The sequence below is a fragment of the Antrostomus carolinensis genome, unplaced genomic scaffold (genome assembly GCF_000700745.2).
Source record: "Antrostomus carolinensis isolate BGI_N321 unplaced genomic scaffold, ASM70074v2 scaffold52468, whole genome shotgun sequence".
In the NCBI taxonomy this organism is placed as follows: domain Eukaryota; kingdom Metazoa; phylum Chordata; class Aves; order Caprimulgiformes; family Caprimulgidae; genus Antrostomus; species Antrostomus carolinensis.
This window is the reverse complement of record NW_010333320.1, coordinates 10,268-23,511: the sequence shown is the minus strand read 5'-3', so window position 1 is coordinate 23,511 and position 13,244 is coordinate 10,268. Positions and strand designations below refer to the sequence as shown.

The window sequence follows — 13,244 nt, the reverse complement described above, 5'->3', positions numbered from 1 at the left end:
GGATGAGATCCAGCAGCACCCCTCTCCTAGGCCTAAACTCTGCTTTTAGCAATAGCCTTGACTTCCTTGCAAAGTAATAGATAGTGCAGTAAAAGGTGTAAAGAAATTGCAGAATTCACATCGCAGGTGTGTTTTATAATTATCCAGTGACACCAAGCTGCACTCAGTGTAGATCAATGCAGCCACAATAAAGTTAAGAAAGCAGAAGTGATTTCATCAAGCATAGTTCCAAACTTTAATTCTTTTTCTGTCTTTCCCATTAGCCAAAAGCCCCTGCATAAACTTATCCAGCTATTTAACAAATACATATATATGCCACTTTCACAAATTCAAAAACAATCGAACAATTTGAAGTAAAGCATAATAGACGCATGTATTTGGTTCAAAGAGCTGTCACAACAGAAACACCTCACTTGCACTCCCACCCATACAACTGTTAGCTTGCACTGTTTGCTGCTTAGTCACTTGACGTTCACATCTCTCAGTCAGACATGAGACTTCTTTGGCACATAAAACCAAAGTCCTCAGATGCCTTAATGGCATAAGTGATTGTGCTACCATAAAAAGAAGAGCTACAGATGCTCCTGTTGAGATTTACTAGTGACATTAAGCACAATGAGCACCAACCAACCCCTTGGAACATGAGAGCTCATTACCTTCCCTTCCACTTTAACCTTTGGAGCAGTTCTGAATTCAGCCAGAGAGGTTAGGTGGGAATGAAAGGTGAAGTGCAATTTCATTTCTCCTCAGAGCAGTTTGTAGATTTAAAAGATGGTTTCATTAGTTGGGAGGGGCTGTTTCTCCCCCTTGCACAGATGCAATTCTTCCTCATTCTTCATAAAATACAACTAGGCACATTCAAAGTTCAAAAACTGCTGGACAATCAGCCTTCTGCTTTCATTTGTCAAGAGGAGCAGTTTCAACAGACTTTTCAGTGTGGTGTCAGACCAGAGGTGTATGGAAAAAGAAAGTTGCCCCATCCACCAGCCCAAAGGGAAGTTGAGCCCACTTGGAGTGCAAGACATCATATTCACTCCAATCACCACAGCTGTTCTCACACTCTGTCTGATCAGATCTTATAGGGTTGATATCGGCCTCATTCTTATCTGTATTACACTGATGTAGCCATGTCAACTGCAAAGCAATTATCCTAGAGTGAAACAGAAGATAGCCTGGCCTCAAGTGTATTTTATCTGACAACACCCACCTCTCAAGTTCTCAATGCTTTGGAATATAAGGGAACCACCAACCACTTTAACTCAAATCCCCTGAATTAAAGAGAGCTGTCCCAACAGAGAACTTGATGCTCCATTTTTTATGCCATTTCAGAAACGCTTTAGAGAAAAGAAAACAATGGTTTTACATGATAGCTGTATGGAATCATGTTTCATTTACATCAGCTTCTAACTATTTATTCCTTACTTCCCAGAAGCACAGCATAGCCTCAGAGAAAAAGGCATTGTCAATTTATTTTTTGCACAATTATAGAATTCTTCATATTTAAAAGCCCAAATCTTTTTCTAAGAAAGATCAAAGGTTAGAACAGGATTTTTCAAAAAGCTAACAAAGAAAAAATTATGATTATGTTCCTGAATCTGATCTTATTTCTACGTCCCATCTACGTAAAACAACCTGAGAAACAAATGTCTCTGTCGAGTAGACAATATATTGTTTTGCATCTTCTTTGAGTGGTACCCCTTGGTAATCTAAAGGGAAACTCCTAAAAATTTTGGTTTCTAATTCTTTTGTCATCCTCTCCTTCCCTTCCACATCTCAGTTAGAATGAGTTACCCTTGGTTTTGTACACGTCTGTTTTCTCTCTTCTTGCAACAGATGTTGAACAATAGCAAGATACAGGAGGAATATCAGCCACAAAACTGAATCTTTATACAGCTTTAAAGACCAACATGTTTCTTATATGAATTATTTGACCCAAGAGAGTTTCTAGAAGCCATTAATCTTCACATATTTAAGTGAAAAATTAAAAAAAAAAGAATAATTCGGAAGTGTACAACATTTACATTCAACTCTGGCATGTTGGTGAAACTGTTGGAAAAGAACTCTTCACTAATCTGTTTATCACAGGCCTCCATCCAAAACACAGCACCAGTCATCTGGTGTCATCTGGTGTTTATCCTTCACCAGGTTCAGGCTCTAATGTAGACTGTCTCTCCAGCTGCCACTCAAGAGTCACTTTCAGAATAGAGGGACAAAGAGTCTAAGAGCAGACTAATTACATCAGTACCCTTCTCCTAGTCATCCCAGTTACACCTGTGCGCTTCAGGGGTAGTTTCAGGAATTCTAGTCGTTAGCTGTATATCTTCTCCATAGAATATAAGACACTAATTGCCTTATGCTTTATGGAAATTTTATCTTTCCTTTTTTTAAAAAAAAATCCAAATATCAGAAAGAAGATTTTTTTTTTTTATTGCCCAGATAAACACATAATCCTTTTATGAATTTTCCTAAGCTCTTGGCCTCAATACTATTTCCATGGTAATAAGTGCCACAGAACTGTACATTGCATGAGAAGCATATTTCCTCTTCTCACTTCCAAACTGGTTGTCTTTTAACTTAACTCTCTATGTTCTTGAATTATGAAATAAAACAGAAGCTGAGCATTTTTCTCTCTGATTCTGTGCCACCTTATTTACAGCATGGGAAACAAAGTGGTAATTTTGTGTTGATGTAGCAGTCTGTCTTCTCTCTCACTCCATCCCATCTATACATTAGTTTTCCCACTGTTAAAACATCTCTCCTCCTCTCAGTTTATGCTTTTATTCAGTGATGCAAGCAATCAGCACAGCTATTACTTCAGAATAGAAACTAGTCTCTCATGTGGACAAAATCCTTAAGCTACAGAGCAGGGGAGGAAACCAAGACTCCAAATCCTCACTAATTGTGATCTTCTGGCTTTCGCTAATTTACAGGATTAACTCACTCCTCTAATAGTGCAGATTTCTTCCTCACATCACAGCTAAGTCATGGGGTTTTCATACTCATAGGATAAGCCTACTCAGCTCTTTTCAGTCCACGGGATACCCTTTACTTCTTTCTTCCCTCGGTCACCCCAGTATCATGAAGAGGAAAAGTAATGATTCTAAGGTCACTAAGCCATGCATAAAAACGCTGTAAGAGATCAAATCACACCAGAGTAAAGCAAAAAATAAACCCCTCCTACAGTTCACATAGACTTCAGTTTCCCCTGTTGATGATATAAGAGAATCAGTATACAACTGGGCTGTTAGTTGAGGGGGTGGACAGGAGGACTGAAATACAAATAGCCAACTCCTGTAATATACAAACTGAATGATCAAACAATCATGGCAAAATGTCAGCTGATGACATAAACTGACTTTAGTAGGGTCATATCTAACTATTAGTGATGTGGTTTAAAAAGGCTTTTAGTCAGAGGAAAGCTACTTCAGAGATAACAACTAATGCATGAGGGATGAGGGCAACAGAGATAATTAAGCAGGGATATAATTTCAGTGCCAATGAATTTGTTTGACAGTCTGCTTCTTGGCCCAGTCAAATAAACTTTGGAAATAAAATTCCTGCACTTTCAGTCTACAGCCTCACGACAGAATTATTTCATTGCTAGAGTCCAGGTCACAGAATGGAAAACAAAACAAAACAAAAAAAAAATACAGTGCAAGAGTTTGCACACATTTGTTCAGCATCATCATTCATGAGCTCACAGTAATAGGAACAAAGTTTTCTACTATGTTCAGGGCACAATCATACTCAAACATGGATTTCATACATTCGGTGACTAAGCTGCTATTGAAACATAAGCCATCCAAAAAATTCTGGACCAAAAGCTAACTGTACAAAAGCAAAATACCTCCTGCATTAGGTATCTCGTACTGAATCACGTGTGGCTGCACAACACAGTACTAGAAAAGACAGTATACAAATCTCCTTTTCTTTTGTTGCTAAGATGTTTTGGCAAAATAAGTCTGCCTCTAGGAAGCATGGAATAATTATAGAAGACACTTGTTAGTCTACAGATGGAGCAAGTAACTCAATTTCTGTATCTTGCATTATATCCTTTAGAAGCTACTTAAATTACCCTGGCATTGTTGTAGCAATGATTAACTTGCTGAACACTTTAAGAAGCAACAAAAACAGCAGCAAGTGGAAGAGATATACAGCAGAGACTTGGAAAAAAAGCTTGGAATCAAAATCCTGGATGAGAATGCCTCACACACAGACATTGGCTCTGTATCTGAACTCTCCATCTTGTGCCCAACTCTAATCATTACCAGTTTCTTTTTAAAAGTCTTTGCCTGAAAGAACTGATGTGTTATGAGACAGCTGTGACCTAAGTAAACTCCAAACAAATCATTCATCTTTGCGAAACTCCAGAACAAGCTGGTACTTTCTCAGAGAACAGTTTTCTTCTAAACACACATCATACATAAAGAGGAAACAGAAAGCACATATTGTAGGCTTTCATCAATTGTACACAAACAAAGCCTTTGTTAACTCTCTGAATAGGCTTGAGATTATTACGCCTGGGGCCAAGAGGCTCTCAGTAGTTTAAGATGTCATTTTCCAAATTTTTGGTCAAAAGGGTCTTTTTAAGGGCAGGGGAGAAAGGAACACTTTTTCCTTTGATATTGTTATGTTCACAATAGCCCTACTCAAATTTTTACATGCACTACCTTTTTCCTTACCAGATTCAAACATTACAACCTCAAGGTCTAGAGCAGGAGGTGCTCACCCTATCCACATCAACAGCCACTTCTTTTGTTACCCATACTTCCCTTTCATGGCCCACACTGTTCCTGGAACAGTTGGCCTTTTCCAGTTCTCTGGTTCTTTCTTACCTTCCTGTCACTCAAATCTACCACTGTGCTATTTTTTTTTGTTTGTTTGTTTTGCTTTTTTAAACGATCTACTTAAAAATATGAAAAGATTCTTATGCAGATCCAGGAAGGTAACCAGAGGGCCGAGGAAATGCCCACCATTTCTGCAGCTCACACCACAATGCAGTTAATGCCATGCTTTTGTCATGGCACACCATGAGGCACACCAACATACCAGAACCATGCAGTTAAGTTCGGTTGAAAGAGGGTGCTCATTCTAAAGAGGAACAACTACTTCTAAATAATGGAGCATTTTTACTCCAGAAAAAGTGGTTTAGTGTAACCAGTTTAATCTAGTCACCATTTTCAACTTTTTTCCCTTTGAAAGCAAACCCTAAATCAGTCTGAACTACTAAGGACTCAAAGCTATCTCATTCTTTAATGTGGTGGTTTTGTTTCAGCTACTTTAGCAGCTTTGGATAATAAAGCAATAATAACATTATGCATTAGTACCACATTCTCTATAAAAATTATGAGAAGCAATAATTTCATCAAGATATTTGGACTTTTGGCTCTTACATTATTACCCTAGGCCTAAAGGTTTCTTTTTCTTTAGAAGTGTTACAAAATAACCGGTAAGCAACATAAATGTACTTAAGACTATGCTATCCTGTAATTCACATTAGCAGCTGCACAAATAATTACAGCCCTTCTCAGGTATAACCTCACCAATTTAAATGAGTTTTCTCAGAGCAGAGAAGGACTGAAATCCCTCTGAGTGAAAGGGAGATCAACAGAAGCCTTTACAAGTGTTAAAACACAGTTTGATCCCTGGGGTATACAAATGCCACCTGCCGATGACTGAAAGAGCACGATTTTCAGACTCTGGATCAAATTCTATTGAATCTTGGCTGGTATTTTCCTACACATATTCACCAGAAAGGGGTCACTGTAACCCTGACCAGGTAACCATTTCAGCATTCCAGTGTTTGTAGGAGGATTTAACAGGCCATGCTTTTTGTTTGAGATCAATCAATCCACTTTCCTTTCCTCTGATTCACAGTTTTGTAAGAGGACCACTTACCAGCAAAATTAGATTCGGCCCCTTACAGAAAACAGCGTCAGGCTGTTCATTTATGACCCAGGCCTAGGAGATGTCACAGGTTTTTGGAACCAGATTTTGTTTCTGTCTTGTCAAGGGGCAGCTAAACATGGAATCATATAAAACAGGGCCAGTGGGGACTGATGAGGTCATCTACTCCACCTCCTAATCTTCAGGTGGGATCAGTTTTGCCTAAACAATTCTCAGCAGCTATTTCTCTGATTTATTCTTAGGAAACTCCACTGATGAGTTCCCATAATGCCTCTATGAAATTAATAGAAAGGTTCTTTTACACCTGACATGCATCTCCAGTTAAAGACATTATTACTACTTCTATTTTTTCAGGCTGTACACATATAGTAATTACTAAATCTGGTAGTGTATCAATTCACATTTGTTTTACTTACTCCTAATAGCAATTACTCTTTCTGCAAAAGTAGTTATATAGTGGTATGTAATTTAAGACTTGCTCTATACTACTGCAGTAGCTGAGCCCTACAATATCACAACACACATTTTATTTTTTTAGTACTTTTTTCTACTAGAGTTGAAACAAAAGTTGTCACTCATTCCCCTTAACAAGGCTCTAGTTTTAGGCAGTCTGGAGGGGAAGATCCTAGGAAGGGAGCAACATGCTTGAACTCACAACAGTAAGTCAATTCCGAAACACAGAGTGTCACTTCCAAACCAATATTTTCTCTTTTTGGTGATACTTCAAGGAAGAAAATACAGTCAGTTTTCTAGGTACTTAACCATTTCTGTCAAGTTATCTAGACTGTCTAACAAAAGCTAATTTACAATGGGAAGTGTCTACAACAGGCGCCATTAAGTCTAGAGCCATGGGACTGACTTCTCCCTGGACATCAGTTTAACAAGATTATGATGTAGAAGGGTACAGTACTTCTGTGGGAAGTGCAAGGCTTTTTATCCCGGGAAATATTTTCTATTCCTCTTAGCTAATGCACAGTGAGGTTTTTATAACCACTGTTCTTAAGGGAAGGTAAGAAAATTTAATTAATATATAGACATTCAGAATTAAGTAGCTAACACCTCTTTTTTAATTCACCTTCAAATCAAGAAGGGTTCTAATTAAGATGTGATAACAGATTCATCTTCCTAGTGCTCTTCCCTAGCAGAGTTTTGTAACTGTAACAGTAAGGGCATAACAAAAAACGTACTTATGTGGGAGAGAGATCTAAGATGTTCTGAAAATGTGTGGCAAAAAAAGATTGGTTTCTGCAAACAAAAGCCGAAATCTTGCCTCTCTCTACTACTTCAAATTACAAATAAATTACTTCTCAAAGTTTTTCTTCTTACTTGACTAATTCCCAGTCTGATACAGTTACTACATAACCAAACACTAAAATACTTTCAACATGTTTAAAGACAAAAGCTGTAATTATTATTCCTTGACTGGACAATTAAATGTGACACGAGCAAAGTGAGAATTTCAACATTTGATTTGGCGGGGGGGGAGGTGTGGTGCTGTTTTTTGTTTTGGTTTGTTTTTTGAGGGGTTTATTTTGTTAGTTGGTTGGGTTCATTCGGGGTGGGGGTTTTTTGGTGGTTTGGGTTCTTTGTTTTTGTTTGGCGGGTGAGGAGGGGGCGGGGATGGCAAGGGGCAGAGTAGAATATGCTACCAGATTCCAGGTGCTATCTTTTTTCTATTTCAAGATTATTGAAGGGAAAAGGAAATGGTATGGAACAGTCCTTAATCTGGAACATTATTAAAAATTAAACAAAACACATTTACATAGAAAATAAAACTAAAAGATTATGAATACAATAAAACTGAACTGATTTTCCTAATACAAATAACAATTACTCACTTTTCTTAATGTGCATTCTTTGTTTGTTTGCTTTTTTTTCTTAGATCAAACTGTGATCATATACTGACCTGGTCAAATATGATTCAGGTTCACTAGAGCATAGATCCACAAAACTATAAAGTCACATATTTTCCAGATAAAATAACTGTAGTTCACTTCTGGTTTTACCAAGTCTCCTTTGGTGCCTTACAATATCTCAAAGCTTATGAATAACACTGTTTTTTTCTGGCTGCCATGTCAGCTGCTCTCATGCCAATAAATGTTAAATATTAATTTAGGGATCTATCTTGCAATCTGTTTGTAACTTAGTAGAAAGAGCAACTTACAAAGATAGTTACGTGCCTAAGTAAGCCAATAGGGATGGCTGGGAGAACTCAAAAGAACATTCTTGTGTTGCAATCTGACAGCATTTTGGCACTCTGAACATCGCACCACCTGCAGCTAAGTGCCTCAGAAAGCCTACCTCCTGTCATAAAAGCCCCTTCTGTGTGAGCTGGTGTGGATGGGTTTTACAGGTACTTATGGGTGTGGAGTACCAGAAAACAGCAGGCCAAAGAGGAGGAAACGAATATGCTGAGATGTACATGAAAAATCTCCCCAGAACTTCTAAGCTCTGGACACTAGTAGAGTGGCTGAATCCGTAAGAAATGATAAAAATCAAAACACCAAGAATCACTTGAATCTGCAGAAGGCCACCAGCACACACTACCATCAATAAGAATATATGTAACTTAGAACACATCAACAAAGGTAGTGCCTGCTATATGTAGACAAAGACTATAGGATCATATGCATACATGAGGAACCAAAGGACCCTCTGGGTACTTCCTGAATGCCCACCCAGAAGTTGCTGGTGCATCAGTAATGCTTTCCACTTGTGAGTAAACAAGTGTGGTTGGCCTCCCAACTGTTGCTCCAACCAAGCATTTTGAGCAAGAGTAGTTGCATATACTGTGGGAAGAGTTACCTGCTATTAATAACAACAGTTTGGTTCTATTATTAATGAAACAGCTGAATTAATAAAAGGTGTTCTAATTAATACTGGTTGTGATCTGTATCTCCCTCAACTCAATCCCCTATCAGGGAAAAGGGAACTTATAGCACTCCTTGTTCTGGTGCTCATTGTGTGAACAGCTCTACTTCTCCCCAAGAGGAGCAAGTAGTGTTAGCATGCCCATACAAGCTTTGATGGGAAGAAAACAAACGCGTTTTGTTATTTTAAAATACTTACTTGGTAGGGATATAGAGTGACACCATTCGTTCTTGACAAAGACCAGGTGCCATCAAGGTACTGATGAGCCTGGATAGCCACAGAGTTGAGAACATTACCATTGCTGGGGCTGGTGGCCATTTGAAAGCTGACCTTTGCTTGGTGTCCAGGAGAGCCATTTTTCTTCTCCACCCCATTGACAATTCCTAGACTGTTGGGTTTCCCACTGTGTTTGTTGGCAACAAAGCCTGCATAATTAGATGTAGCATAAGGGGCAGGTATGTATGCCCAGTCCCTGGGCTGCAGGCTGCCCATGTGCCGGGGACTCACTAACGTGGGGATATTGGAGAGAGGTGGAGGAGAGCCTGGTGAGGCATCATAATGTTCTGAGTTGGCAGCTTGCTCTAAGGTCAGCACCATCTGAATGGCCTCTTGTTTCAACTGGTTCAGGTGTGTGGCACAAACATCACATCTGTTGTCCTTCTCATTCCATGCCTTACGAATGGTATTAGGAACTTGGAGCTTGTCATGAATCACCGAAGAGAAACCCAGGTCCTAAAAATCAAACAGAGAAGGGGGGGAAGACAGGAGAGAAATGCTTAACCATGGTCACCATAGTGAAACATTATTACTGTTGAATGTGCATTTCAAAAGCCAATTTATGAGATAAGCTTAGATTGCAAAGGACATTAGATACAGTTAACATATGCCAGAAGCAGAGCTGAACAAAAATGAAAAACTAGATTGTGTTGGAAGAAAAGTTCTTTTACTTTTACTGATAAGTGGCAAATATTATAATTCCACTGCAAGCTTCAACACGTGGCAGAGAGAATGAATTAACCTGCTTCACACCACTGCACCTAATTTCTGGCTTGAATGAAATCTACTCTTAGTTACACAAGTGAGATCAAGAGCAACTCCACTAAAACTAGTGGGCTTGTAGCAAGGTTCACAAATCCATCTACTCATCAATGCCAGCTTTTGGTACTCAGAAAATCCAGGAAACCCTTTGCAACAAAAATTTAAAATTTCAAAGCCTGCCTATTAAAAATAATAATAATAATAATAAAAAAATAACAGAAGTACCATCACTCTCCCAAAATCCTATTCAGAATTCAAAACAGATGGATATTTTATAAAGTTTTCAAGAGCTTTTCAGCATTTCTTTTACTCAGAATACACTTTTCAGCCAGAAAAAAAACAAACAAACCTTTCTGTTAATGAAATGTTCTACCACTTTTTTGGTTATCTACTGGTAATGTAAAATTAGACAATAATTTTACCTAGAAAATAGAACATGTATAGGGTCAATAATTTGTAAAGAATTATTTTCTTCTTGGAAAGCTTAGTTTTGGTGCAAAACCACATGGTGAGGTATAAAACCTCTTGCCTCATATCCTTACCTCATGGGTAGATCTTTGAAAGTCAGTGGTGCTCTCCACAGAGCAACATGCCACCCTGATCTGACTACGGTCATTGAATTGGCCTAAATTGCACAGTGCTTCAGTAAGCTGTAAAGCCAAACAGCAGTCTTACAGCAGCCTTAGCAGTGGTTTACCACCAGACTTGCCTAGTTCTTACTGTATCGTGCAGTTTTAGAAACACACAGCTATGACGTGTGTTACGCATGGCAAAAAGTGACAGTTACGTGATGGAAATATTTCTTGTGCAGTTATGCGATGAAAATGTTTCATCAAAAAAATTTTTGTGGTTTTACAGACCAGGCAGGCCAGACTTCACCTTCCCCTCCTTAAGTTTTGGAGACTAATTGGTGGATTTTCTTATGAGATTTATAGTCAGTAGTATCAAATTTATTCTTTTTCTTCTTTGTCTTTGTGGCCTGGTCAGCTTTAGCAGCAAACTGAAATCAGACTGGAAGAGTGTGTGTGGGAGGGGGAAATCACACAAGTAGACACCACCCTAATCAACTAATTTGATGAACTCCATGCCATCCAAAATAGAAAAATTTCCTGTCTTCATAGTTTGTCTGTGCTGGGAAAGAATGGGTAGGGGTTATAATATAGTATGGGAGAAAATTCACTGGTAGAGGGTCATATTCATTATGATTCATCTTTATTATACACTCAAGCATTTTATTTTCACTGTTTAACTACCGTGAAGAGCTCCTCAGCATGCAGTGATTAATTGATTCATAAATCATGGCGCCTCTTTATGTACAGCAGCAAAAGAGCAGTTCTAGCCCCAGAAGCCCAAGAGAGATCATATAAGCTGATGGGAAACAACAGGAGGCTGAGATCTGATCAAGCCTCAAGCTGGTCATTTCTATTCTGTGCACAAAGCAGGTCAGAGCAAAGTGTGTCAGGAAGGCAGGAACTGGATTCTGCGCTAACACTTCCCCCTTAACCTTCAGGAAAGGACTGGTGGAAATCAGGGGGAAGAAAAGAGGATGAAAAAGATGTCAAATCTTATTTTCCATCCCATACCATAACTAGGTCAACAGATCATATCAGATATAAGCATGCTACCCATGATGGCGGGTACACAGGGAAAGGACACTCTACTTTTACCATAATGAGGTAGACAAAGCTACCTATATAGCCGAATTGAGGTGCGAATCTTCTTTCCAGGCTGCTCCACATCAGTCCAGGAAAAATCCTTGCTAGCTCTTCCTTCAGCTAGCTAATGCCACAGAGCTGGCTGTTTTTCTTTGAAAGTTAACTTCCCTTAGGCAACTGGGCTTGAACCCAGGTAATTATATACAACATTCAGATCCAGCAGCAGTTCAACATGGAAATTCCTCGATACTGTGATAAATATTCCAAGGAAATAAAGCCTTCTCTAAAGTAAGCAAATGTCAGCATGATATAAATATTCAAGTAGCACACTAACTTTAAAGAGTGCTGGACAGCAGTGAATTCAGCTTCATCTCAGTGTTAAAACAAACATCATATCATTCTCTGATACAACAATAAACAGAGAGAGAGGGGGAGGGAGGGAAGAAGGAAGACCATTCCTCCTCAGGAGGAGAAAGGAGGAAGACAGGCACAACCCTGAACTGATTACTCCCAAGATTTGCCCTACTCATATATCAGACTCTACTAGATAGATAGCTTAACACTGGATCCAAGTCTGGAATATGAAACAGAAAAGCCTACAGGACAGCAAATAAATTTCTAGAAACTCAGGTTCCAGAAACACATTAGTCACATTTTGTTCTCAAAACAAAACGGATAGAGCATAAAAGAGAGTTTATTTTCTTATTCTGCACTGGGCAGCTCCACTATAATTTCACAGAAGAACCACCAGCTGACAGTCTTGCAACACATTTAGCAAGAAGGAGGCCAAAGCTAGACAGTCACTACATCCTTGCTTGAACAGCAGGGAAATGCAGTTACATGGCATATTCTGTTTCAGTATTTCATCTGCAAGCAATCATCTGCACACATTCCCCTAGAAATGCTTTTAGTTCAATAAACAGTGTCTTGTCCCATAGGCATATGACAGTATCTTGTCCCATATGAAACAGTGATGGGCAAACCTCACTGGATAAGTACTTTGAGCTATCTACACTAAGCAGCAGGAGCTGGAAGGGTTGTACTCACTACTGAAACTTGTGAGGTCTAATAAACTCCACACTCCCTGGCACGAGAGCATATTTGCTTGTGAAATCTGAGGTTGACACGGGAAATACCATTTATATTTTGGCACTCATTTACAGTCCTGACAGAACAAAGTACAGTGACACTGAAAACTGAAACAGAACTTTAAAAAACACAAAAGAGTTTGGTTTGAGTTCAGGGCAAAGGTTCATGACGGTTTCTCTTATTGCTGTAATGGTTCACCCATCTTCAGTATAAACAGCATTACTATAAACTCCTATTCCTATAATAAACAAACGAAGGTGTGTAAGAGGTCTGAAAGCTTCAGATCAGTCACAACACAGAACATAGCATAAATGCACAAGGCAAGCAATGAACTAAACAGACTGCACACTGAGCTTTGTTGCAAGGAGCCTTTTCACATTACCTTTGAGTTTTCAAGCTCAACTAAACACCAATTCCAAGCTATCTTTGGCTGTTCATCTTCTCCAATGTAATCAGCTAGCAATAAATCCCCCATCTTTGGTCCTGAACTAAAAATCCACATGGGAAAGACAGAAGAGGGAAGGAAATTTTGTTTTTGAGAGACCCATCATAGACAGGTATGCTGAGGAATTCTTGCTTTACCCCATGAAAATGTATGCAGAGAACAGGCACTAGTAAGGAAACACTGAAATACACAGACAGCTGTACCAGGTAAATGCAGTCCTGACCTCAAGGAGGAGGTGA

General features: G+C 39.0%; 1 protein-coding gene across 1 annotated transcript; it reads right to left on the bottom strand.

The window, feature by feature from the left end:
* Nucleotides 1-6,975: 6,975 nt before the first annotated feature.
* On the bottom strand, nt 6,976-13,035 carry LOC104529487 (kinesin-like protein KIF26B). Its single transcript, XM_010173817.1, has 3 exons — nt 12,943-13,035; nt 8,977-9,510; nt 6,976-7,062 (listed from the first exon to the last, which is right to left on the bottom strand). The coding sequence occupies exons 1-3, from the start codon at nt 13,033-13,035 to the stop codon at nt 7,033-7,035; spliced, it is 657 nt and encodes a 218-aa protein (XP_010172119.1). The 3' UTR covers nt 6,976-7,032.
* Between the last annotated feature and the right edge of the window lie 209 nt (nt 13,036-13,244).